At 39.5% G+C, this 27,885-nt stretch overlaps 1 protein-coding gene across 1 annotated transcript; it reads left to right on the forward strand.

The window, feature by feature from the left end:
• The first annotated feature begins 4,672 nt into the window (after nucleotides 1–4,672).
• Nucleotides 4,673–27,551, forward strand: kif2a (kinesin family member 2A). The gene is made up of 20 exons (XM_034691464.1): nucleotides 4,673–5,143; nucleotides 13,777–13,871; nucleotides 15,088–15,210; nucleotides 16,095–16,149; nucleotides 17,325–17,441; nucleotides 19,255–19,355; nucleotides 19,516–19,611; nucleotides 19,699–19,753; nucleotides 19,850–20,012; nucleotides 21,319–21,409; nucleotides 21,560–21,623; nucleotides 21,745–21,836; nucleotides 21,927–22,069; nucleotides 22,297–22,501; nucleotides 22,679–22,789; nucleotides 22,878–22,945; nucleotides 24,827–24,974; nucleotides 25,179–25,280; nucleotides 26,352–26,487; nucleotides 26,599–27,551. The coding sequence occupies exons 1-20, from the start codon at nucleotides 5,083–5,085 to the stop codon at nucleotides 26,682–26,684; spliced, it is 2,112 nt and encodes a 703-aa protein (XP_034547355.1). The 5' UTR covers nucleotides 4,673–5,082; the 3' UTR covers nucleotides 26,685–27,551.
• Nucleotides 27,552–27,885: the final 334 nt, after the last annotated feature.

Genomic DNA, 27,885 nt, shown 5'->3' on the forward strand with positions numbered 1-27,885 from the left:
TATTGATAGGACAGCTTAAAAAGACAGGAAATGTGGGGAGTAGAGAGTGGGGGAAGACATGCAGCAAATGGTTGTGGCCGGAAGTCGAACCAAAGACCTCTGTATGTGGGGCGCTTAGACCGCTAGGCCACCAGTGCCCAAAATAATCCACCGCTTCAATTGTAATAATCTGGCTAAATCTGGTCAGCCCTTTTGTGACCCATATTTTTTTATAAATCGTCTGTCATACCTGATTTCTCTCAAATACACTAAATCTTTGTGAAGTTGTTTTGTTCTAAACAGACTTGTAAAGGAATGACCATATTGTGAAGTCAAAGAAGAGATCATTTGACATCTAAATAGCTGATCTTTCAAGTGATTCAAATGTTTTAATGAGAATTGTAAGTTTGTGGACAGTTACATTGAAATCTTAATTTTGCAGGGCACTATAAATGTTCATGAAAAGATCAGCTCAGGCTCTTTCTTACATTATTTTAAAGCATTGCTTTCACAATATATGTTGAGGATATTTTAAAAATGTTTATCATTTGAGGATGAGAAAATAGTCTGTAACATAGACCACCTTGAACTAATTGGTTCCATTCAGAATCTTGTACTAAATGAGTCAGATTCATTCATGTCCTGACATCAGATGACTGATTTATGAATGACATGACAATGGGGTTTTAAGATGACACATGCTGTATTTCAGTTCAAAGCAAATATCAACCTTGGATTTTCCAGTCCAGTTTTTTGCGGACACTCTTTTCAATAATAACAAGATGGGGCACCATGCAGTGGCCAAGCGGTCTAAGCGCCCCATATACAGAGGCTACAGTCCTCGTCGCAGGGGTTGCTGATTCGATTCCCGGCTGGTCGACCATTTCCTGCATGTCTTCCCCCGCTCACTACTCCCCACATTTCCTGTCTCTCTTCAGCTGTCCTGTCAAATAAAGGCAAAAAGGTCAAAAATATATATTAAAAAAAAGAGAAGAAAATTTGCCATTAATGAGATCTCTCATTTAAGTCTCAAATAAGACTCATGTTATGGTCTCAACTATTTCTCCTAGTGAATTTTTGGAGAAACTAATGAGAAACAAATGAGAACAATTTGAAACTTGAATGAGGCTGAATTGAGAATCTCAATTTTGTCTTCAGAAACTTAGAAGAGAAAGCCTTGAGCAGTAAAATTGTTCTCTGGGTTGGGCCCCATCTTGTTATGATTGAAAAGACTGTCTGGAAAATCCCAGGTTGATATTTGATTTAAACTGAAAGACAGCATGTGTCATCTTGTCATATCATTCATAAATGAGTCATCTGATTTCAGGACATGAATGAATCTGACTCACTTAGTACAAGAGTCTGAATGGAATCCAGTAGTTCATTGTGGTCTATGAGATCATTTTCTCATCCTCAAATGATACAAAATGTAAAATATCCTCAACATATATTGTGAAAGCAATGCTTTGAAATAATGTTTAACACTAAGACAAACCGGCTGAACAGGCTGAATGTGAATTGAGGAAGTTCAAACCTTTTTGGGTGCTTTTTGACACAGATAAGATACGGCCACATCCTATGTTTCCCAGGGGCCACTGCTTATTAAATTTCCAGGTCCCACATCCATAACATTTTATTCAATGATGTCATATGTATGTTTTGTGGTGATAAGACGATGAAGTGAAGCCACGGTGTCTACCACTTTTCTCATTTCCTCCTTCGTAAACTCCTCACTTGCTCGCTTTGCTGGTCTGCTTAAATTGAAATAGGCCAAAGAACAAATCAGAATATTTTATGAAATGTTTTGTAATTTACCTTACAAATTCTACACAAATTTGGATCCACACACGTGTTGGCTTGATTAATAATTTAATACATGCATACTAGTATTATTCTTTATGATGATACAATCTAGAAAAGCAGAAGTTTAGTGTTTGATAAGGGGAGGAACATATTTGGCAAGTTCTCTGTTCTGCCCCTTATTGGTCTGTCAGCTCCAGACGTATATCACTATACCAAGCCTGATATTTTCTTTTCCTGTCTGGCAGAAAATACAATCTTGCAGGTTTTATTCATCTGAGTCATCAACTCTTATTTAAAAAGTTCTTCACATAAGCTGTTCATTTGTCAGGCCACTCACTATAAGGTTAAATGAGTAAATCATGATACCATGCACACAGCTGCCATATTTCTGCAAGGCCTCTATCTTTTGTCTATAGCTTATGGGAAAAGCTCAACTGAAGCTATTAAGATTGGCTGTAAAAATATTACATGACAGAAGCTTAAGCAAATGTGAAAGGGTATAAATAAAATTGAAACTTTTTTCCCGTGACTTAGATATTAACCCTCATGATTAAAATGTTAATGCCTTCAAGACAAATTTTGGACCCTCTACAGGGCCGGACTAAAGCTTGTCAGTGCTGTTATCGAATACTTAGGAATAAGTGTTGATTCCTTTATTTACTGAATTGTATGCCTTGGTGGTGCCACACTAACAGTCATTTGCAGTATATCCAAAGTGGATTGCCTCATTATCTGCTTGACTGATTCACTTTTTATGAAAGGCTTGATGATTTTAACATATATACATATATTTTTACACATACACTACCAGCCAAAAGTTTGGACACACCTTCTCATTCAATGGGTTTCATTTATTTTAACTATTTTTGACATTGTAGATTAATACTGAAGACATCAAAACTATTAAATGATATGGTTTTACCATAATATGGATGACAACAGTTGTCAAATAAGGCTATCCATTGTGTACTAACCCTACCTCTGTACAACACAACTGATAGTCTCAAAAGAATTAAGAAGGCAAGGAATTCTAAAAATTAACTCTTCACAAGGCTCACCTGTTAATTCAACCATTCCAGGAAACTACCTCTTGACGCAGATTGACAGAATACCAAGAGCGTGCAAAGCTGTCATCAAGGCAAAAGAGGGTTACTTTACAGAATCTAAAATATAAAACATACTTTGGTTTGTTTAACATGTTTTTGTTAATCAAATAATTCCATATATGTTATTTCATAGTTTTGAAGCCTTCAGTATTAATCCACACTGTTTCAAATAATTAAAATAAATAAAAACCATTGAATGAGAAGGTGTTGCCAAACTTTTGACTGGTAGTGTATGTATGTGTTGTTCAATGCACATTCCAGGCAGATGCAGAGATCTGTTAGTTGATTTAAGTAGCTGTCCCAAGATCTTTGGAAATGTCTCAATGGTTTTTTTTCCAGATTTTTTTTAGGGGATTTTATCTTTATGATGAATTTCTCACCACTAGGTGGCATATTCCAATCACGCACCACCAGCTCTATACACTTCAAAAATGGTGGAACTTTGCGTCAGATTCTTTACTAAAATCAAGCAAATATTTCACGACCACACTAAAAGCAACATTTTATAAATTTTGATCGATTTATTAAAGAAGAACAAATATTACAAGCATAATGTACAATACAATGGCTAAAACACTGTTCTGTATCTGTATTTTATACAGTCTATGGTATATATGTATGTAGGTCTTTTCTTCCTGCAGTGGTCAGACTCTATAACCAATAATATATATATATATATATATATATATATATATATATATATATATATATATATATATATATATATATATATATATATATATATATGTTTATGTATATATATATATATATATGTGTGTGTGTGTGTGTGTGTGTGTGTGTGTGTGTGTATGTGTAAGATATGCTTATTTTTTACCTCTTTAATTTTAATTGTTAATAACTTTTTAATAATTGTTACTTTATAGGCTCTTGTTTGCTTTATATATTTCTTTAGCACTGTCTACTCTGTTACTGTGACACCTGAATTTCCCCGTTGTGGGACAAGTAAAGGAATCTCTCTCTCTCTCTCTCTCTCTCTCTCTCTCTCTCTCTCTCTCTCTCTCTCTCTCTCAATTCAATTCAATTCAATTTTGCTTTATTGGCATGAACAAAGAGATGTTATTGCCAAAGCTCTCTCTCTCTATCATAGTAACGGTTACCAGACTTTTGGCATCAATTAAAGTATGCTGCCACAGAACTTCTCAACATGGTCTGGAATCCATCCTTAAGTCTGTTCCCTCGATTAACTTTATTTCCCCTTTTCTAAAAAGGATAGGCACGGGGATCTGCATATAATTGATTCAATATTTTTAAAAGGAGCCAAAAGCAAAGATCCTACTCGTAAGACAGCAGGAATTGAGGGTTACATTTGGCTTGATTTAAAGCTGCTGTGAGGAACTTTTGTTTTGTATCGATTCTGGCGCCCCCTTTGTGAACAAAGTGATACCTCTTATCTCTTGTCCTATACATGCAAAAGTAGTGTTTTCAACAAAAACCTCATCCTGTTGTCTTTTCACAGTCAACTTTATCAGGGAATGAGATTATTTTCCATGAAAACAGTCAAATAAAGGCTGTTTCTGAAGCAAGATGTCCATCGTCTGGCCTGACACCTACCACTCAGGGTGGTTTCAGGCACTCATAATGACAACAGAGAAGGTGTTAGTGTTGTTGCTGATGGTCTTGTTTGCTACTGAAGATAATAAAGAGGCATCAGTTTCATTTTCAGTCTGTTTCTCAGCCAGTTCAAAACTCCTCACAGGGCCTTTAATTTGAAAGTATGGGATTGGTGCTGCATTGAATATTGCTTCCTATCGAGATGTGCTACTAAGCGGCTCTGCGCATGCCCACAATCTTGAGCCTTTGCCACTACTGGGGGGGAAATATTGAATAGAGGGTACAAGTCTGTTGATATCCGCTTCTCCTGAAATGTTGAATACAAGTTCTACACTGTAGTACGAAAACATGATCCTGTCTGCTGCTATAAAAACATTATAGACAATACGAACTGCTCGCCTCTGTTATATCTTTTCGTGCTATGGTAGTTTATTTCAGCAGAACTCGACAGAACACCGGAAACACTCTGCTATACTCGGTGGCTACGTAACGACAGCTAGCTTATTCTGTTGCCTGCATCTTCCTCCCCACCGGGCAAAGCCTGCCAAACACAAGCAGCTGCATTTACCGGCTCATTTTAAGTCATTTGCCCTGTTTGTGTTAAATATTAAAGTAATGTAGAATGGCGTCGTGCTTTGGGAAGATTGTCGTCGGTACTTATGTGGAGATAAAGCGCAGTGATGGTAAGTTTCCTCCTGTCTATTATGTCCGCACTATGTGAGTTGTTTGGGATCTTTGTTGCTGCAGTGCTGTTGAATCACAGTGTTGGATCATAGTGTTGAATCCAGCCCGCAGAGCTGCACGGTTAGCTGTCAGCAGGGCGGAGAGCCTCAACATGGCCAGAGCCTTTGAATGAGCTCTTACCTTTTGTTAGCTAGCGTCCATATAAACCCACATCTGCTGTTGGCTGCGTGTTAATTGCTTGACAACATAAGATGCTTACAGTCGGATTCTTATTAACCTTCAACACGAGTGTTAGCCTTCTCTTAGCCCATTACCTAAATCATCAAATCTAACTAGGAAACCAAACTTAGCTGAGCTAGCTAACTCAAGCTAACCGAGCTAACGTTAGTTCAACATTAGCTTGTGTTAGCTAACCGGCTAGCTAACGTTACCGGCTTCCTACAGAAAACAAGAAACAATCTGTGAAGCTAAAACATGTTTTAACATTTACTTTGTATTATATGCTTTATTAAACACATTGATGATTAACTGAGTTAATGTTAACTGTATTAGTTTGTTGATGATGTGCGTTGGTTGTTATGGAAACCCTCTGATTATCAAAAATCAATTAATTTTTTTTTTCCAACATGGTTTGAATTTTAAATAATAATAATAATAATAAAAAATAGTGACTATATTAGATTAGGTTTATTTTGGTCTGCATCAACAACCAATACTTCCCTCCACAACATAGGAGCCATGAAAAAAATCACAAATAAAAGCAAAAACAAAACAATCACTGAGGGATTCATCAAGAAAATATATAGATTAGATTAGAAAACTTTAATGTCATCCAAGAGGCAATTTGTGGTACAGCACGGCTTTAAAAAAAACACAACAACATGAAAGGTACAGATCAGACACACAACAAAATGATCCAAACAACCCATAGTAGCTGTTTCACAGTAGTAGTTGTAGCCCAATGTGATCAACAATCACAGTTTAAATACAAATGAATAAAATAACATTGGTGTACTTGTAGACAACCTTAATGAGATCACTGGTGCATCTTATTTAATTGAATTATTGCCATGGGAATGAATGAGTTTTTAGCACAATTTGTTCTTATCTTTGGGTATCTATACCTCCAGTCAGAAGGGATTAGCTTAGAAAAAATATATACACACACATATCGATATTTACATTAGGGAAGCACGATATTAGGTTTTTTGCCGATATGCCGATATTTTATGACTAATTTCGCCGATTACTGATACCATTATTTATTTCCGCACACCTAACTGCAGAGATCATCAATTATCTTCTGTATTTGAATTAGCGTACAGTATTATGGTGATACTTTTATCACATTTTTTATGTAATATTAATTTCTTGTGCTAAATAAGAAAAATACGGCATATTTATTTATGACAATTGCTTTCAAACAAAATTCACACAAAAAGATACATCCTACTTAAAACTTGGATGATGCTCTCCCTGAGAAAAATAATAACAATACCCACAACCAGGGCAAATTTGGCCAATTTCACATTTGACATAGTAAGTAAACCTAACCTCTGTTCACAGGGAACATGTGTGAAGTGCATGGCAATGGTTTACTCTTTGACAGTAAATTGATTTCAAACAACCTCTGAACGCAGTTAGGAAGTAAATCATGTTTTGCTTTGTACATTACCTGTGCTGTTTTGTGTTCAACAGACTGACCCCATTTCCCGTCGGTTTTGCAGATAATCAATAATAAGACAGCTACTTGAAAGTCTTTGACAAGCAATAACGCCATTGCAAAGGACAAGGAAAGGAACCACATTTAGTAAAAATTACGTTTAGTCAAACAGACTTTATTGTTTAAAACAACCCATGCAGGTCTGGGCTTACTGCAGAAGATCTGTTTATTGTAAAATACCACCCAAAAAAACCCCTTGGCTTATAATTCAACTAAACTCAACGTTATTTATATAGCACCTTTTGTACATAAAAACATGCAGCCCAAAGTGCTTCACAGAATAACAGAGGGACAGAAAACAACAGCAATGGTAAAATTATAAAAGGCATGATTATAAATATAATACTTAAAAAAAAAAAAAAAATCAATACAGTAAAATTAATAAAATAAGTAATAGTGGAAAGTAAAGTTAAAAATAAGGTAGCATGAATTAGATCAGATGAATGCAAGAAATAAATAGATAAATAAATAAATAAGATAAATAAATAAATGTTAAAGCAATGATTAAAATAATAATGGAAATAACGAAAATAATAGTAAAAATAATAATGCGGTCCAGGGCTGAAAATAAATAACTCCACATTAAAAGCTAGATTAAAAAAGTATGTCTTAAGTTTACTTTTAAAAACACACAGATACACATTCACTCCAGTTTATTTGAATGGCTCACAGAGAAGTAGACAGAGCATGTGAGAGGCAGATAGTTGTTTGCTCTTCTTGTGTGGGTGTCAGTTGTATTCTGCTTGCATTGTGTAGTTATCCAGCATGGCTCCAGGGCCAGAAGCCAAAGATGATTGAAAAGTTTGTGTCATTCCTGCTGGCCCTCCAGGATTAGCTACACCCATTGATACTGTGTTGTACAAAAACCTTACACAACAACTAGTCTTTTAAACAAAGCTCTGAATTGAAGGTAAACAGTCTACGTCTCCTTGCATGGGTGTGTTTTTAACTGTTGTTTCCTGAAGGCAATTTCTTACAATATGCTCAGTATCCTAACACCAGGAGTGAGATGTGAGAGACATGTCAAGCGAGCAGTAGGGAGGGAAGCAGTTCTGTCTATGTCCCTGCTGCTTGGTGTTGCATCCAGAGTAGGGATTGCCCGATCTCTGGGGGGTTGGTTGTGGGGCTGGTTCAGATTCAAGCCAGATTCAGGCCACCCCATCTGTTGCCGCCAGCTCCCTCAATTCTGCCAGGACTCTCTCCGGCTTAATCTGCGTCCTTTTTCTCTTTCACAGTCAGGCCTGACGAGAGCCCAGTCTCACAAAAAAATATGTTTCGCTGTTCTTTGGGGAACTGAAGTTATTCCTCATGGTGTCATCAGCAGCCCAATCATTTGTCTTCTCTTTTAAATATGATTTTCTATTTAATGGTTTACATGTGTGGAATATTATAGCGTCTTAGACTACCTAGTAGCCTAGTGATTATGGACTGCACAATTTCTCGATCTGTGACATGTTGACACAGTTTCATCAATGGGTGCCTTTTGTTTTGTTGTGAAACTGATGCTCCCAAGGCTTTGTTTGTTCCTTAAGCTTAGCAAAGCTTGAACCACCCTCTCTTAAGCCCCTTTGACTATTGGGAGGTGTCAGCATAATCATCCAGCCAGGTTTTAGTATAAAACTGGGACACAGTGGATGGTTCATTCAGTTTCAACAAATCTGCATATCAGCTGCTATAAGACAAGACATCTTGTGACTTTGCCATCCAGCCCGTGTGACTAGGAATTAATAGGTTTGTATTAGGATGGTATGCTGGTTCAGAGCCACACAACAATACTTCTGGATTTTGTAGGTATGAAGTTTTGGACACAGATAGACACCATGCCATTTAACCTATTGAATCTAACTGCTCTTTACTCACGCTGAAAGGATTGATAGACTCATTAGTCACATGACTCTAGCTAATCCATCACAAACAACAAATGTATCTTAATTAAGCATTATTCACATTTAGTCTTCAGTTTAAGCCCTGATCAAGCGGCAACCTCCGGTCTCAAACTATGAAGCCCATGCGGAAGTCTTATAAACTGCAATACATCGAGAATCCGCTTGAGTCTGGCTGCAGAAACACGGGAAACCACATAGACACCAATTAAAAAAAGACGATCTTTGCAGCATTAATAAACATGTTTACAGCCTGGTTTTAAAAAACAGCTTGGCTCTACGGAGCTAATTTCTCTATCGGCATGCATAGTACGGGGGGTGAATATTTTTATAACGTGGTGGTTCAGAAGATATTAAGATTACGAGTTTCTGACCAAATAAGGACATGACTGACTTGACTCCCGGACGGGAACACATAGCTGTTGGCTAGGAGGCTCAAACTCCGCCTCTTTACCTCACACTATGCCTGGTTGAGTTTTGAATTTCCAATATGGCTGCCGCCGATTGGCTTCAAAACAGCGCTCAGGAACAGATGGGAGAAGTCACGGATTCTACGTCCATATTTTATACAGTCTATGGCCCTGATAAATTGTGGCATCTTGCCTTTTCTGGGAGGAGAGGGAGAAAGCCAAGGGGCAACCTCCGGCCGTGAGAGCCAATGCGGAAGTGTTAATAACTGCGGGTCATCGAGTGTCCGCTTGAGGCTAGCTCCGGAAGTACCGGAAACCACATACACAAATTCAAAAAAGCCGATCTTGGGCGCAGATTTGGCCTGATTGCTAAATTGCGTGCCCATGAAGCGGTTAGCCAGGGTTCGATTCCAGCCTGCGGCCCCTTACCCTCATGTCACTCCCCCACTCTGTCCCTGTTTCCATCACTATCCACTGTGCTCCCCACTCTAATAAAGGTGCAAAAAGCCCCAAAAATAATAGAAAGAAAAAAAAAGCCGACCTTTACAGCAGAAATAAACATTTTTACAGCCTGGTACAAAAACGGGTGTAGCTCATTTCTCGATCGGCCCACTCCGTGCAGTAGTGAATTTTTTCATAAGCGGCAATTTCGAAGATATTGAGTTTTCCATTACGAGAGGCACAGCTGACTTGATTGACAGGCGGGAACACTGTAGCTGTTGGCGAGGAGGCTCAAAGCCCGCCTCTTTACCTCACACTCCCTCGACAGACTTTAGGTTGAGTTCAGGATTTTCAATATGGCTCCCGCTGAAGATCGGCTTCAAAACAGTGCTTCAGAAACAGCGCTTCAGAAACAGATGGGTGATGTCACGGATACTACGTCCATTATTCATATAGTCTATGGAGAAAGCTCTTACTGTAAAAAGAAAAACACTGCCTTAGTGTTGTCATGGAGCTACAGCAATTTTCCAGATTGCTGACTCATGCTTCCTTTCACATACATTACTAGTGTCATCAAATGATAATTAGTATGAACTATAACGGTAGAGATGAAGTGCTGTGAGTGTACACTGTGGTCCAATGTGTGCTCAAACATCTTACCTTGTCAACAGAATTGTGAAGGAACAGATCACATGTAACACTTCTCTTTCAAGCTGTTTTACTGTTGCAGTCACTTTATCCTCCATTGTGATTCAGAATGGGACTGTTAAAACTAAAATGTGTTAACTTTTGGTGTGAATGTCCTCCTATAGTTTGATGATACCCTTTGAATCTTTGCTGGATGCAGGAAACAAAACTTTTCCACAAGCAGATCAGAGGAAGTTGGCGTCTGAGCTGTTACTAATGCAGCTTGTGGCTGAGTCGGAGCTGTATGAATCTACAGGAAGGCGGCTTTGGTTCTCAAACATGACCTCTGACATTTACACAGCCTCCTTACATTTCCTTTGTGTCTGACGATTTTTTTTAAGAGCCATTAGCAGGAAGCTGCAGTGGTTTGGAGGGCCTTGCCTGACCCTGTATCGACTGTATGTCCTCTGAGTTCTGCAGTCACTGTTGCAACATGGCATGCTCTCAAAGCTCCCTAAGAAAGAGTTTTACACCAAGCATCATGTGCCTGTTGTTCAAGTCACCTTTACTGCCACCAGGGTTTTTCGTAACTCTCTATATCACGGTTCAACAGTTGATTACTTGCAATCATATTTTCACATCGTATTGTCTTAGAAAACCTTGACAGTCATTCGGAGAATCACAAACAAATACAGATATCTTCAGACAGACTGAGGGATGACTCACTAATTTAAATGTAGTAATAATATGACTCGCTTGGGAAAACATCTGACCTGGCGACCTTGTTCTCAATTGAGACATAGTACACAAACACTTACTATATGACTCTACCTCGCTTCTCTTATGAAGAGATGTGGGTAGGACTGAGTCGTCAGATGAATAATCACTATTGTTTACGTCTTTGTTGTTGCAGGGTTAATGGTGTTTGTATAGAAATGTCAAATAATGTCATTATTATTCATTTATTATCAAGCTTATTCTCACTTACTGATTCAACATCACCTATCAGAACTTTAGTTTACATAATTACACTTTGATTTTATAATATTAACTTGTTTCATAGATTACATAACTGTACCAAGTCATCATTGTCATATAATATAACAGAGACTCATGATACGGCAAGAAATATTAACCAAGCTCAAAAAAATGCTGCTCATGACAGATTCTAGTTTGACTTCATTAGGGTTCATTAAATGTTAGCACCTAAGATCTGCAGTAACTGTACTAGGTAGATGTGTTTTTTGATATGCAGGAACTATCCTCTTAATTCTCTGGCATATTTACATTGAGGCATATTGTTGAAATGTTGATTAATGTGCATTGTCCTAATCAAATTAACTCAAATTAAATTAATTAAATTAAATTAATCCAGAGATTTGTGGTCATAATAGTGCCTACAGTCTTATTTTCCCCACTTTAAATATTTTGTGTGATGTAAGTTATGGATCATTTAGAACCATTGTAAAGCAAATGAAAGAAACATTCAGCGGTGGAGAACACTAAAAGCATCTCCACTGGCTTGCTCCCTCTGAGTCTCTGAATAATAGATAAAGAAGCATGGCGTTTCCCTGGATTGAACTGGGAATTTACAACATACAGTTAGCTGCACATAGTTAAAGATGGGAGGGTTGAGCAGGCACTTTACAGCTGGTATCATTACCCTGCAGACAGAGGCGGAGAGATGCGTGCAGGCGAGAAGCAGCTGTTCTCGTCTCGATTATTAGTGATTTTCTCCGAGGGGTCATTATCAAACCCTCTTGCCAGATCTCACTAAGATCAGCCTCATTTTTTGGCCTTTCTGTCTTGAAACTTGAAAGACCCATTTTCATCCTGATATGTAAAAATTGGTACCAAAATGATATCTTCTGTGGGTCAGTATAAGTGTGAGCACAGATTTTTATGATGTCTTTGATGCTTCATTTAAAACCATGCTATGAACAGTATATAGATGTTCCCCTTTTCTAGAGTTAACTTCTAGATACAATTATTGAATTCTCTTTTTCTGCTTGTTTATCTCTAAGGTATATACTCTATGTATTCACATTGTCATGGGCAGTGATCTGTGTTATACAGTCACCCAGACAAAGCTCACTATTCACATGACTGGATAATGGAAGTTTTGGAAACTTCACATAAAGTTGAATCATAGTGGAATGATTCAACTGAAAGCTATCAAACAGCATCATAGTTGCATTTATGTGATAGTTTTTGACAGCTAAAGCTAGAGATTAATGACATTTTGACATAATCACCATCGGCTGATGCCTGTGCTCATGAGGCTGATTAAAAAAACATCAATAAATGTCTGCAGGCAGCCTTATCACTTGTGGCTGCTGTCTAGCAACGTTAACATCCCACCAAATTAAAACACATTTATCTCTTTCTCAATGTCAGCATATCAAATCTAAAATAGTTACTGGTGTTTCATATGAATCTGTTATGATGTATAGAATAATGCAGTTTAGATAGTTAGATAGATAGATGGATAGATAATCCTTTATTCGTACAGTATAAGCAACACTGTTAAGTTTAATTCCTGTTTATTTTCTATTTCCTATAGACCACACACACACATAAGTGCCTATACAGACATACCCACAAATGATGCAATATCCTGCCTGTTGATGTTTCAGTGCCTTCAATAAAAAAAAGAGAACCAAATTCCTGCCTGCATGTCCTGACCGACACCCCACAGAGACAGTCAACCTCATCTAGCCTCGTTTCAGTATCTCCTACAGTCCCAAAACGGGGATATTTAAGTGTTACAGCAGCAAAGTAGACAAAACAGTATAAAGCAAACAAGCATATATAGCAATTATTCAAAAGTTATTAGCAATTAAAAATTAAAGAAGTAGAAATAAGCATATCTTACAACGTATATACACAACTAAATAAGTAAATTTACAGATATTTACAAAACCAGTGACGTGGTGAAAAATGTGCACAGACTTGTAGCAGGTTAAAAACAATGTACAGAACAGAACTGAGAAGATGAGTATTTCACATGTAAGTAGAGAGAGATGAGTAACTATTGCACAAGTAGTGTTGCTCATATAATTATCCGCCGTGTTCTTAAAATGATCAGCTTCGGCTGTTGAAAAAATAAATTGGTCAACTGCTTGCCAAAACATAAGAAGAATTTTTTTCCCACTGACCAATTCACCACATTCTACAACCTTTAGCAGGTTTTTGGCCGTGCTGCGTTTCCCAGTATTAGGTAGATAGGTCGATTTAATGTGGCAGTGCTAGATACAGATCTGATCAGGCTTTGGTCATTAGGCCATTACCTTGCTAATATACAAACTAAGGTATTAGTGAAATCCAGTTTGTCAGCCTCTGTGTGCCTCTGTGTGTGTGTCAGAGGAAAAGAAAAGGAAACAGAATACACTTGGCTTAAGATATATTAAGCTAATTATCCTTGGCTTTTCTTCTCATTACTGAAACTGGAAAATTTGCAAAGTTTGGGCCTTTCGTAAAGACTACCTTGACTTTTTGGCGTCTGCCTTTCTAATGATTTTGTTTCCATGTCTATGATGCTTTCACAGGACGTATACACCAGGCGATGGTGACCTCTTTGAATGAGGACAACGAGAGCGTCACAGTGGAGTGGATAGAAAATGGAGACACCAAAGGAAAAGAGGTAAACCACCATTCATTACCCTGCGAAGCATCAACACAATGTGGTTTTGTTTTAGCAGACAACCAGCCTGCATGTTCTACAATCCCACCACACACTGCTCTTTAGACTGATGTGCATGAGCTAACACAGTCTGCCACTTCGGTCATATGTCCCACAGTGTACACATGATACACGGCCCTACTGGAGTCTGTTTAACAATATTTATGCTTTCAATCATGGATGCAAACAAAACATCACCACAATTTGATGTTCTGTATGTTTGACCACTTTTGTCATGAGTTCTTGCACTTTGCTGCCTCAAACAGTGGCTGCCATCCGCTTCAGCTCTTCTCATTGATGCACTGTTTTTCTATGGTAAAGAAAAAAAATCAAAAGGGGGCAAGTGAAGCTTAGCTGTTGGACTGGTGTCTGATTAAAGAAAAATGATAACCCATGAAAAAAATGAGCTGCTAATGTTGGTGTCACACATAAGAAGTGTTATAAACTGCAACTCATTGAGAATCCGCTTGAGACTGGCTGTAGAAACACCGGAGAACACATAGTCGCCCATTCAAGAAAGACGATCTTTACAGCATTAATAAACATGTTTACAGCGTGGTTCAAAAAATGGCTTGGGTCTACGTAGTTAATTTCACTATCGGCACACACTGTAGGGGAGGTGAATTTTTTCTAACGCAATGGTTCAGAAGATGTTAAGAATATGAGTTTTTATCCACATAAGGACATGACTGACTTGATAGGCGGGAACACATAGCTGTTGGCTAGGAGGCCAAAACTCCGCCTCTTAACGTCACACTCTGTTTGGTTGAGTTCTGCATTTCCAATATGGCTGCCGCTGTCAAATGGCTTCAAAACAGCGCTCAGGGACAGGTGGGTGACGTCACGGACACTACGTCCATTATTTATACAGTTTATGGTGTCACATCACGTCTCAGGGCTATGGGGGTTTTTGAGTAATGTAAAGTCATTAAAATTATACATTAAAGGTAAATCATTTGTATTTTATTTTGTTACGTCTTGAGTAAAGTCATCAGATTTAGACTCAAGTATGAATCTTTGCGACAGTCCATCTGATGGTTTGCGTCTGAGTTAAATACTTGTTCATATTCACAAATTAAAGCTAAACTTGTTATGGAAATCATTTGTAGTGTCAAGGCCATATATTAGTAATTAGAATGCATGTAACCGTCTACCTGTTTCCTTTGTTTCTGGACAGATTGACTTGGAGAGTATATTTGCACTTAACCCAGATGTGGCTCCAGATGAAGAAATTGCCCCTAGTCCAGAGACCCCACCCCCACCTACACCTGCATCTGTGAAGGTCAACAAAATAGCAAAGGTGAGTTCCAGTTTGCTTCTTGATTCAGCTGCAGTAACTTTTTGTAATGTGAGAAGGATTTGTGGAAGAAAACATTTCACAACTTTCCCTCACAGTATAGCCTGAGCACATCTGAGGAGCTTGGACTTGCTCAGGCAGTTGGCAGCAGTTTGTTGGACCTTAATATAGAACCTGGATCCTTCTAAGTAACTAACTGATTGGTCCTGTTAAGCACACTGTGTATGGTTTACAGAAGATTAGGGCCGCATTGCCACGTTAACACTGGGATTATTTGAGTAAATATTGCACATGTGATTTAGACAACTGTGCAGTAAAAAATAATTCCAACATGTGTTCAACATGCAGTGGGATAATGTGTGCTATATATGGTTAATATGCTTAACAGTGTAGTTTAACTCAGCATTAATGGGCTCTGTCACACTAACAAGATACAGTAAATTGGCCTGTAATGATTCTATAACTGATTTGATTATGTTGTTTGTTAAGCTGTAAAGGAGATTCAGTGTTCAAACAAACCCATGACCTGCACAGGAATCCTCCTTACAGAAATATGTAGCCTTTTATCATTTTGGCATGGTCTGCCCTAGTTTTTTTTAAAGACACTTAAGGATATGTTTAGTGTCATCATGAACATTAGTGTTAATAAAGGAGTCCTCTGTGCTCAGTACTAATCTGACTCTAAGGCTTTGTCTATTTCTGTATATCTACATAACAGAAGAGGTTGGAAACTGAATTGAGATAATCATGTTTTTCCTTTCTCTGAGGCTGCGTAGCCGTGGATTCAGTGAATAAAAACAGTCCAGGAATCACTGAACACTGATTCTTTCTTTAGAATTTTAGTTCTCATCTTTCCTTTTTCAACTGAGATTATGTTTTTCTTGCAGAACCGTCGAACGATAGCACCTGTTAAGAATGACACTCCGTCCAGGGATAACAGAGGTTTGTAATTTATCATGCTGTTCTTCGGGGGACTGTGAAATTATTACACTTACATTACTCTCAAACCTGAATGATTCAAGAAGTCACCAGTCATTGCATTCAGAACTCACCAGTAAATAATTGCGTTATTTCGGTAATTTAAACTGTTTATTTTTTAAGCTATTAACTCCAACATCATTGTGATTCGGTCATTTAAGTTGCCTTGCTAGTAGTTAATACATTTTGAAGAGGAAACTCAACAAAGCAACCAGCTTGTGTAATGGTAGTGTCATCGCAGAGTGATGCAGACGTAGTAGAGCACAAGGATAAAAGCTCATGATACCTTTTTAGTCTTGCTTTTAACTAAGTTTGATTTTTATTCTTAATTAATTAATTAATTAATTAATTAATTAATTAATTAATTAATTAATTAATTAATTTCAAATGTATTCACTTTTATTCTACTTTATTTATGTATGTATTTATTTATTTATTTTAAGTATAGCATGTTCTTTTAATGGTTTAATATTTTAGTGTTTTATTATCTTAGAAATGTATTTTATTTTGGTGATTTTAATTTCCTGTGTTGAGTTTTAACATCTTGTTTTACCTTCAGTGTGTCCTCATTAAGGTATCATGAGAAGGTTTCCTCAGTTCGTTCCTCAACTTCTTTTTTTATTTTTCATTTATTTATTTATTTTATTTGTATTGTTTTTATTACTATTGTTGCATATTGTGTTCTTAACCTTAGGATTGTGGGGTAGGTTTGGGGTCGGGGCTGGGGGTGGGATCTTTTTCTTAATTCATTCTATTTTAATTTGTTTTTATGTACAGCACTTTGTGTTACAATGTCATTGTATGAAAAGTGCTTCATGAATAAAGTTTGATTGATTGATAGATGATGGCTTAGGCCATGTGTGTAGACCATAGTTAAGGCCTTGTATGGAGAAGTATAACTCAGCAACAGTAGTGCAATAAATCATCATGTTATTATATTATAGTTGTAAGTGATGATTTGGAGGATGTGGTCTTATCGTGTGGTGTGGTGTGGTTAGATAGTTTTTTATATTGAGCCTGCTTTCTCTGTGAGAGAAAATAACAGAATCAATGTTGTGTACATTTTTTTTGTTTTTTAATCAAAAGTGTCACCGTGGAAGTTTATAATTGTTCTTAACCATTGTGCTTTTGTACTTTAGGTATCCCGACTCGGGCTAGACCCACACAGCCCCAACAAACGGAGCCTGCACCCCCGCCTCCACCCCAGCAGCCTGCACCTCCCACTCAAGCTCAGACACAACAGCAACTGCAGAATGGTAAAAAGGACAAAACAATTGAGTGTTGTAGATTTACCTTAAAGCTGTGATCCAAATGTGGACTTTCTCCACAACACAACTATGTTCCAGGAAGTTGTTGTTTGCATTTTTTTAAAAGCAGGGATTTAGGGCAGGGGTTCCCAAAATGTGTCAGGACCCCTTGGTGGGCTGCGAAACACAAATGGGGTGTTGTGAGATTCTTCCAGAATGTTTTTTTTTAAGTTATCTAAAAATAGTGCATTTTATCCATTATAGTAAAAAATATCGACTAAAGTAGTAGCTAACCTTGAAAATAGAAAATGTAATTAGTTTTCTGCCTTTCTTTTTGCCAGAGGACTCCTAAGTTTAGGGTTAGTGAACAGTTAGAGGGACAGTGGGGGTCACAAGACTTTGGCACCAATATTTTGGGGGTCGCGGGCTTAAAAGTTTGGGAACCCCTGATTTAGGGCATCTACAGAAAGCAGATATATGATCAAAACTGTTGAATGCCTAATGTTCATGTTCGTCACAGAATCATCACATCAACCCATATCCAGAAAGGAGTTTGGACAGCTTTGTATGTATCACTTGCATGCTTCCCCCTGCCCTCAATGATTCATGGTGATTCTAATAGAGCCCCCTCTAGAAACAGAGAGTCCTCTAGTCGTACAACAAGATAGTGCACCAAAAATGTCTGCCTGATGCTATTCAGAGCTGTGGCGGTGAAGTAGCACAAACACAATCCATCCAACAGACAGGCTTTCCGGGTATTAGACAGGGGGGTAAAAAAAAGCCTGTTCTGCTGTAGGACTGTCTGTCTTTCCCTGGTCTCATTTCTGCTGAGTCACACACAACCATACTTGGAAAAGCCTGCAGACTGGTGGGTTACTTCTCGAAGCTCAGGCAGCAACTATCAGCTTCCTCTTTATCAATTCATTCCTTCCAAGTGCTTCCTCTCTTTAAACGAGCTGCGGAGAGAAAGAGGAAAGACATTGTTACCCATCCTCACCTTACATCTCCCCCAAAGGACAGCCTGTTAGACCCACCAGTAGTGACAGCCCTTTTTTCCTAGTGCTGACCCAGCTCATCTTCTGCCTACAGATTAGAGCAGATTATTAATCCCTTTGCTCTGGTGGTGAACTCACAGGGACTGGAGCCAGCAGGAGGCCAGGACTGTATTACAGGGCCAGACTCTGCAGTTAGTAGCTGGGGCTGTAGCAAGGGAGCCAGAGCTAATCAGATAATGCTGTATTTTTATTAACTCTGTGAAGACTCACTAGAGGCTTTTACTCACGCGTTTGCTGAGTCATGTTCTCTTATTATGGTGACTAATAGTTGACCTAATCTGTGGGTGTACGGCTGTGGGAAATTTTGAATAATCTTGTAGTTTAACTCTGATAGATAAAAGGAAATTCTAATGTCATGTTATTTGAATATTACCGCTAATTTGAATTGCAGTGGTTGCAGTAACATAAGGCATGTATCCTAGTTTTAGCAGTCCTCTGGTCCAGTTGTGATTAACAATGCAAATGAATCAACAGAGCGGATTTTGAACACACTGTAAAGGCCTTTTGTTGGTTATGTGGAGAAAGCAGCTAGTGTTGCACTCGAGGCACCGTGTTCCAGACACTGCATCCTGGTCTATGCTTGAGCACAGTTCACTGTTGTGCTCTGTTGGAAATAGACCAAAGTCTCCTGTCTGTTTTGAAGGAAGACAAGAAAAAAAGGAAATACCCACTGAGAGAATGATACTGCTAGAAGCAAGAGAAACAGAGTGAAGAGAGATATCCTGTGAAAAGTAATGGAGTAACTGTTTCTCTCATCTTCATGGCAGCGAGGAGGAAGTCAAACTGTGTGAAGGAGGTGGAGAAACTGCAGGAGAAGAGAGAAAGGCGTCGGATTCAGCAACAGGAGCTCAGGGAGAAGAGAGCTCAGGTACATCAGTATTACTCACCTTTCTCCTTCTTAAACAAACATTTTATTGGTTCTTGATAACCACCCATTGACGTTGGGAGAATCTATTTAAGAGACAAGAATTTTTCGCTTCTGATGACTAAGCTGACGCCTCACTCTGCCGTCTCTGCTCATCCTTCAGGAGGTGGACACCACCATCCCTAACTATGAGATCATGTACATGATCCGGGATTTCCGAGCCAGTCTAGACTACCGGCCTCTGACCACAGCAGATCTGGTGAGCAGAGATTTTCTTTCTCTTACTCTTTTGAGAAGTTGATCCTCTGCAGCAGTGTGAAAATGTCTACTCTGTTGCATTCTGCAGATTGAAGAGCACAGAATATGTGTTTGTGTAAGGAAACGTCCCCTCAACAAGAAAGGTGAGGTCTGCTGTCAGTAATATAATACTTTTTGTTTTTAATGTTTTCCTGCAATGTATTAAATTGTTTGAAAATCTTGCCTCTGCTGGGTTCAAGAGTTGACGGTGAAGGATTTGGATGTGATCACCATCCCCAGTAAGGATGTGGTGATGGTTCATGAACCTAAACAAAAAGTTGACCTCACCCGCTACCTGGAGAACCAGACCTTCCGCTTTGACTACGCCTTCGATGACAGCACCACAAACGAGATGGTTTACAGGTGTGTAGCAACAAACTGAGCCATGAGACCTGTTTCATGTACCAACTGTTCACAGAAGGTACACCTGACTCGTCAATATGTTGAGGTTAGGGATGCTCCGATCAGGTTTTATGCTGCCGATTCCTATACCGATCAGCCATGAGTGCCGATCACTGCCGATCACCGATACCGATCACATGGATTTTCTGTAAATTTTTCAATTAGTTATGGTGAGTGCTACATGATCTAGGGAAAAAAGGAACCATAAAATCAGCTTAATTTAGAAAAAAAAGTAGTTTTTACTTACTTCTTCAAGAGAAAAAATACAAAAACATCGCAGGCACAATGCAGCAACTATTCAGTCAAAAGGACAACTGAAAAACACTTAAATGTACCTGCTATCAGTAACCCAATCTTTAACAGATTGGAAACATTAAGGCTCTCAACAGGCTAAATAGTGCAGAAAGTCAAATAAATAAAAGACTATATATCTCACAAGTTTGTCTTTCTGAATATGCCATGTTTGAAACTCGTGAAACTTACAGAGAACGAGATTCCTTCTTTAGGGAGACGTTCGATGTGAGAGTACACAGTCTGGTGGAGCTCTGACAGCGCTACATCTGTGAATTATTTACGTCCCGGTAGCACGTAGCGGGACTCCAAGTGAGAGAGCAGTCGGCGGAACCCGGTGTCTTCCAGCACTGATAAAGGCTCATCTAGCCCGATGAATTCAATTATTTTTCAGGTTATTTGCTTAGCCTTCTGACTGTCACGCTCATACAGGTGAGTGTTGCCACCGTGGGTTGTGTTAGCTGCCGTCTGACTGATGCTGCTCCGGCTGTCTTCTTTTCATTCACTGCCGCGAGCCTCAAAACCTCACCATACTCCGCCAAGTGTTTGTTCTTTAAATGTCTTAATAAATTGGTTGTGTTGAAGCTTTTTTAACGTGCTTCCCCTGTGAGGTATTTTTTCGTTGCATGTGTTGCAGGATGCAAACTTTACATCACTCTTACAGACTGTATAAAAGTTCCACACGGCAGACATGTTTGTTGTGGTTTGCCACTGCGCGCCTGCGCAGTGTGAAGGAAAGGGGGAGGGGGCACACTACACACAGGTCCTCTTCAGGCTGCAGGCTGCCAAGTATGAGCCACAGGTGATGTTTTTTTGTGATCGGCAATGAAAGGCATTGATCGGCAAACGCCGATCACGTACTTTTTCACAGAAATCGGCCGATTGTGATCGGTGGCCGATCGCTCGGAGCATCCCTAGTTGAGGTCTTATGTCAGATGCCCAGATGAATGAATGTGTGTTCTGTTTTATTATGCAGGTTCACTGCCAGACCTTTGGTGGAGACCATTTTTGAGAGGGGCATGGCTACGTGCTTTGCTTATGGACAGACAGGCAGTGGAAAAACACACGTGAGTTACAAGCAATGACTGCTTCAAAAAGCCCAAACCACATAATGTAGGACGGATCAAATCTAATTGTTCCTGTTGTTTCTTTTTATTATAACCTGTGTATAAAATTTGAAAGCATCTTCTTTTATCATTTTGTGTTTTGTTCTTTAGACTATGGGTGGGGATTTCTCTGGGAAGAACCAAGACTGCTCTAAAGGAATTTATGCATTAGCTGGTAAGTCAGTGATCTATGTTTTCAGTGCTAATTTATCATGCTCTTGTGAGTCAAATTGAAATGTGCATAGTAAGAATACTTTGAATAACATGTTTGTCATCTCTCCTCTCTTTTCCTGCAGCTCGGGATGTATTTCTCATGTTGAAAAAACCCAACTACAAGAAGTTAGATCTACAAGTGTACGCAACTTTCTTTGAAATCTACAGCGGGAAGGTAAGTGATGTGAAATCATTTGTGGGATTTGTACTTTTTTTTTCAAATATAAAACCTCAACCGTTACTGACTGAATGTATGTCTTGGTAGGTGTTTGACCTACTGAATCGTAAAACTAAGCTGAGGGTCCTGGAGGACGGCAAACAGCAGGTGCAGGTTGTTGGGCTTCAGGAGAAGGATGTCAAATGTACAGAGGAAGTGCTGAAACTCATAGAAGTGGGCAACAGCTGCAGGTATAACAACGGAAACTTAGTGGTTGTGGGGAGTCTTGCAGTCCTAAACTGCAGCTGTGTCAGATGTTTGGTAGTCGAATATTCCTCCATGGCTTATGCATAACAAAAAGATAATACGTAACGATACGATAACAATATGTTATTTCTCCTACAGTTGTTTTTTCCTTGCCCTTGTCAGCCATGCTCACCTGTTGTTTATCTTCATGTTTCTCTCCCCTGATCCCCAGAACATCGGGGCAGACGTCAGCCAATGCCCATTCATCCCGCAGCCATGCTGTATTCCAGATCATTCTTCGGAGGAAGGGCAAAATGCACGGCAAGTTCTCACTTATTGACCTTGCAGGGAATGAGAGAGGGGCTGACACGTCGAGTGCCGACCGCCAAACTCGTCTGGAGGGAGCTGAAATCAACAAAAGCCTGCTGGCACTGAAGGTTTGTGAGCAGCAGTAGAGTTGATATTATTGATATTAGACTTTATCATCTGATTCTTTGACCCCAACCTCAGTTCATTTTCATCTTGGCTTGTAAGCAGGAAAAATACACAGTGATCTCAAAGAGTTGTTTGTTTTTGGTGACATCATAACCTCTTTTCTTCTTCCCTGGTTTCAGGAGTGTATCCGGGCTCTTGGCCGTAACAAACCTCACACGCCATTCAGAGCCAGCAAGCTCACCCAGGTCCTCAGAGACTCCTTCATTGGAGAAAATTCACGCACTTGCATGGTTAGTTCATTGCCCTCTTCAACTTCCTTTAACAGTGTCTTCATACCTTCACTAGTTAGTGATGATTTCAATGATCTTCTCTGCACAGATTGCAACAATCTCTCCCGGTATGACATCCTGTGAGAACACCCTCAACACACTACGCTACGCCAACAGGTGGGAATAAGTTTCCCCACTACAGTGATTGGGAAACTGAAGTGTTTCCCCAGGAACCAATGGAAATTAAGCAGTTATATCTCCTTTAGCTCCTCTCTATTCTCCAGTGTCTTTAGTGTAGATCATTGTTAGCTGTACCAGCGTTGTTGTTGTAAATTTCTCTGCCTTCTCTCAGTAGTTCTGTCTGACTCTCTTGTATTCCTTCTCTCCTTCTCCTGCTCCGTTTTCCTCTTCTCTCCCGTCCTCTGCACCGCGTAGAGTGAAGGAGTTTGGGATTAGTCCGTCTGACATCCCCTTCTCCCAGGGCGGTCAGGGGAGTCGCTCTGACCACTCGCCCACCAATACCTTTGAGTATGATGACTTTGCTGATACCTCTCCCAGCAGGTCAAGCACTCCCTAAAGCACAGCACTGCACACATTGGCTAACACACAAACACACAAAAAAACACACACTGCGCATGTGCTTCTTACAGGTATTCTTTTACATTTATTAAACACATCCATGAGACCATTTAGCAGCTTTTACTCCCTTTGTCATCTATTCATTGTGGAACACCTCTTGTATCGTCTGATCCTTCCCGTTTTTCATCTGCATGATGTTCTCACTTCTCATCCTCGTACCTGCCTGCTTTGATCTAAGCTCACACTTTCATCTCTGGCTGAGCTGTGAGCATAAATATTTTCTTTTTGCTGACTCTTGATGAGTAACACATTCATTTACTTTTAATAGTTCTTTGTGACACCATCAGTGCTGAGGTCCAGGATGTTGGGGATGACTTTAACATCTGGGTCTGTAGGTGTAGTGTAAAAGCATCCAGGATGAGCTTTTATTTTACCAGTCATTGAGCAAGTTAACCCTCTGAAAGCTTCTGCCTCTGTATACACAGATCCGCCATAGCATTATGACCAGTGACAGGAAAATGAATATCATTAAAAAATCTTGTTTCAGTGGCACCTGTCAGCGGGTCTGATAGGTGAGGCAACAAGTGATCACTTTGTCCTCTAAGTTGACGTGTTGGATTGGAAGCAGGAAAAATGGGTAAGGGTTAGGATGTGAGTGACTTTGATGAGGGACAAAATGTGATTTCTAAACAACTGGGTTAGCGCTGGGTTCCGGTCTGCTATGGTCAGTACCTACCACAAACAGTCCAAGAATGTAAAACCAGTAAATCTGTGGCATAGTCATGGGCAGCCAAGACTCATTGGTACTCATTGGATGGGGAACAGATGCTGACCTATGTGGTTCGATTCAACACAAGAGTTTCTGAAGCTCAAATAAAAAAACAAAACAAAACACTTAATTCTGGGCCTGATAGAAAAGATATGCCAGAAGGATCTACAATGGGCATGTGAGTGTCAGAACTGGACCCCAGAGAAATGGAAATAAGTAACCTGAAGTAACATGACATTGTTGACTTGGTTCAAATTCTCCAGATCTCAATCCACTTGAGCATCTGTGGGATGTACTGAACCAAGTCTGCTCCATAAAGGCCTCACCTCACAAGTTCCAGACTTAAAGGATCCGCTGTTAACGTCTTGGTGCCAGATACCACAGCACACCCTCAGAGGTCTAGAGGAGTCCATGTCTCATCAGGTCATGGCTGTTTTGGCTTTGACCTGATGAGAAGGGTGCTCCTCAGTATGAAGCAGGCAGTCCTAATGTTATGGCTAATCTGTGTATGTGCCCACAGATGGAATGATTGTAGTAGAGTTCCATCACAGTCATCCGTCCCCTTGCATGTCGTCACCATCATGTGATCTTTGTGCGCTTCTGATCCTTCACTTGATGTCACATCCCCAACTCAATCAGCAACTGATATCAGAGCATGTCTGCTTTGTGAAAGAATCCGTCCTGACTAGCTCTCTGTTTTTTCTCTGCAGGGTGAAGGAGCTGACAGTGGACCCCAACCAAATGATGGAGGGTGGTCGACCAAACATCCACACAGTCAACCAGCTAGAACTTTTGGACGAGGACTGGCTGAGTATCTCACCGCAGAGAGATGACCTTAAACTGCTCTGTGAGCAGAATGTAAGTACACAGTGTCTGTTCTGTTAAAGATATACAGCATGTTCGGATAATTTCTTTTGTGGAAAATGACTCAATTGTAATCCATTCATATTGAACTAAGAAGCTTAAGTGTTGCTGCTTCAAGCAGGTCATTTGTTTTGATACTTCAAAACTTTTTGAAGTCTGTTTGTGAATCCTTGTTGCGCCTGTTTACATATTTTCCAGGAGGAGGAAGTGTCCCCCCAACTTTTTACCTTCCATGAGGCAGTGTCTCAGCTAGTGGAGATGGAAGAACAGGTTCTAGAGGACCACCGAGCCGTTTTCCAGGTCTGGACACAGTAGAACAAGCCCCAGACTCAAGATATCCCATCTTATATTTTGTCATTTTTAAATCTAAATACTAGTGGTGCAACGGATCATCGTTGATCCGTGATCTGTACGGATGCCTCTCCATGGTTCGGCACGGACATGGTCCGCGGATTGGTTGATGAAAAAAAGTTGCGCGTGTTCACGTGATGACCGCATGCTCAATCCACACTCGCTCACAAGCGCAGCGGTAGTCATGGCAAGTGGAGGAGCGGAGGATCTTGAAAAACCTCCCGCATCTTTTAAGTCACATGTATGGGAGCATTTTGGTTTCCCTGTGAAGTACAGTGAATGCTGAATGTGCTTGAGCCACGTTGTGAAATTCCGTCGCGCACCCACTTCACCGAGACGATTGTGCCAAGTCTGTATGAGCAGGAGAAGACAAAAATTGTGGAGGAATTATCCCGGGTATCGTCTGTTGTGCTCACCACAGACAGGGGGACTTCCAGGGCAACGGAAAGCTACATTACTTTGACCGCTCATTTCATCACAGCGGAGTGGGAGATGAGGAGCCCTGTGCTGCATACACGCCCCCTCTATGAGAGTCACACAAGCACAAATCTGGCGCAGGTACTGACTGAAGCAGTGGCTAATTGGAAGCTAGAGAGACCCAATAATAATATCCCAATCACACCAGATAATGCTAAAAACCAAACAAATGCAGTGAATGAGACAGGACTGGGCCCACAGATAGGGTGCTTTGCACGTGCAGTAAATTTTGAGTTGAATGTTGTTTTTATTTAATGGGCAAAAGTTTACAAGTGTTTTACAAAATAAATTGGGGACAAAGTTATATTTGTGTTGTCTTCTTTTTTTTTTTTTCCCTTTTTTTTTTAGCTGATCCGAAAAATGATCCGAACCGTGACTCAAAACCGTGATACGATCCGAACCATGAGTTTTTTGATCCGTTGCACCCCTACTAAATACACAAAGGACTTTGGTTATTTCTGTTCACATGGATGCAGGTACACAAATAGGCACATGTAGGTCCTGTCATGGTTGAATATGCTAATGTGTTTGTCCTGTGAGCAGGAGTCCATCCGATGGCTGGAAGATGAAAAAGTGCTGCTGGAGATGACTGAGGAGGTGGATTATGACGTGGAGTCGTACGCCACTCAACTGGAGCAGATCCTAGACCAGAAAATAGATATTCTCACTGAGCTTCGAGGTATGAATGAGACACAGGAACACGCATTGATCAAGTAATGGTTATCCCTCCTGCTCTTAAACACGTTGTGTTTATGGTGACTTCTTTTCCTTTCTGTCCTCTCTTCCACAGATAAAGTGAAGTCATTCCGCTCTACTCTCCAGGAGGAGGAGCAGGCCAGTAAGCAGATCAATCCCAAGAGGCCGCGTGCTCTGTAGAGACTGGAAGCTGAAGAGGTGCAAGTGGCATATACGACAACATAACCACTAGATGTTTGGCACAACATGGGCTGTCACCATTAGCTGTAAAAACACAAATAAAGACTGTCTGATGTACCAACAGGCTCAAGGAACTGCATCTGTAATGAACCCTCTCCTAACAAAACTGGCTGTTCACTCACTATGGTCTTGTTAGAAAACTTGGAAGGAAAATAGTCTTATTTCCTTTCCTTTTAGTAGATTGTTTTTTATGGAGAATATTAATTCTCCCATCTCTTTTCTTCTTAAATTATTTTCTTTTATACTTGTTTGTACTTTCTTTGAACTGATTTTTTTTGACCTGGTTTCAAAAGAGAGCTTCAATGAACATGTTTTAACGTTTACCGCACAAGACCAGCGTTTGATTTCTGGTTGCTCTGGCTGAAATGTCTGCATGTGCATTATGTAATAGTGTATGTATGCCACTGTCCTCAGTGTTCTCATGCTTTTAGGTCCTCAGTTGTCATTGTAAAATCATAACTCACTACAAACTGTCATTTTTCCTTCCTTCTCTGAGCATTTTTCTGTTTGGAGGAAGCCTTTAACCGCGTTGTTCCTTTTCTTGTGCTCCTGGGAGGTTTTTACATGTAGTTTGCTTCTGTTTGTGCCATGTTACTCTATGTGGCTACTGACTTAAAAAAAACTCTGACTTAATGTAAAACGTTTTTTCACCCCTGTTTAACACTTTGTTATAAAAATGAAACTAGAAAATCTGCTATTAATAAATGTATAGTGAAGACCACTGACCTACAATTGGTTACGTTGCTCAGTGTTTGCACCGGATGTAATGCTGGATGAAGTAATAAAGAATCATGTGTTTCATTTGAAGGCCTTTTGTGACAATGAGTCACACAGATGAATGGACTGAATCATTTCTATCTGCCATCTTTTCCCACCCTTGACCTAAAATTATATTATATTATATTATATTATATTATATTATATTATATTATACAGCAACAGCAGACTGAACCTGTGTTGACTCTATCATCACCGTCACTTCAAATCTAATTTTTTTTAATGTTTTAGTTAATTTTGAAAATGACAGATGTCAAATACACATTAGCTAGTGGGTGAAATTGAAAACAATTAGAACTATAACACCTAATTACATTTCTACTTTCTTAGCTATATTCCTATAGATGATATATTGATTAAAATG

This window comes from Notolabrus celidotus, chromosome 9 (genome assembly GCF_009762535.1).
Source record: "Notolabrus celidotus isolate fNotCel1 chromosome 9, fNotCel1.pri, whole genome shotgun sequence".
Classification (NCBI taxonomy): Eukaryota; Metazoa; Chordata; class Actinopteri; order Labriformes; family Labridae; genus Notolabrus; species Notolabrus celidotus.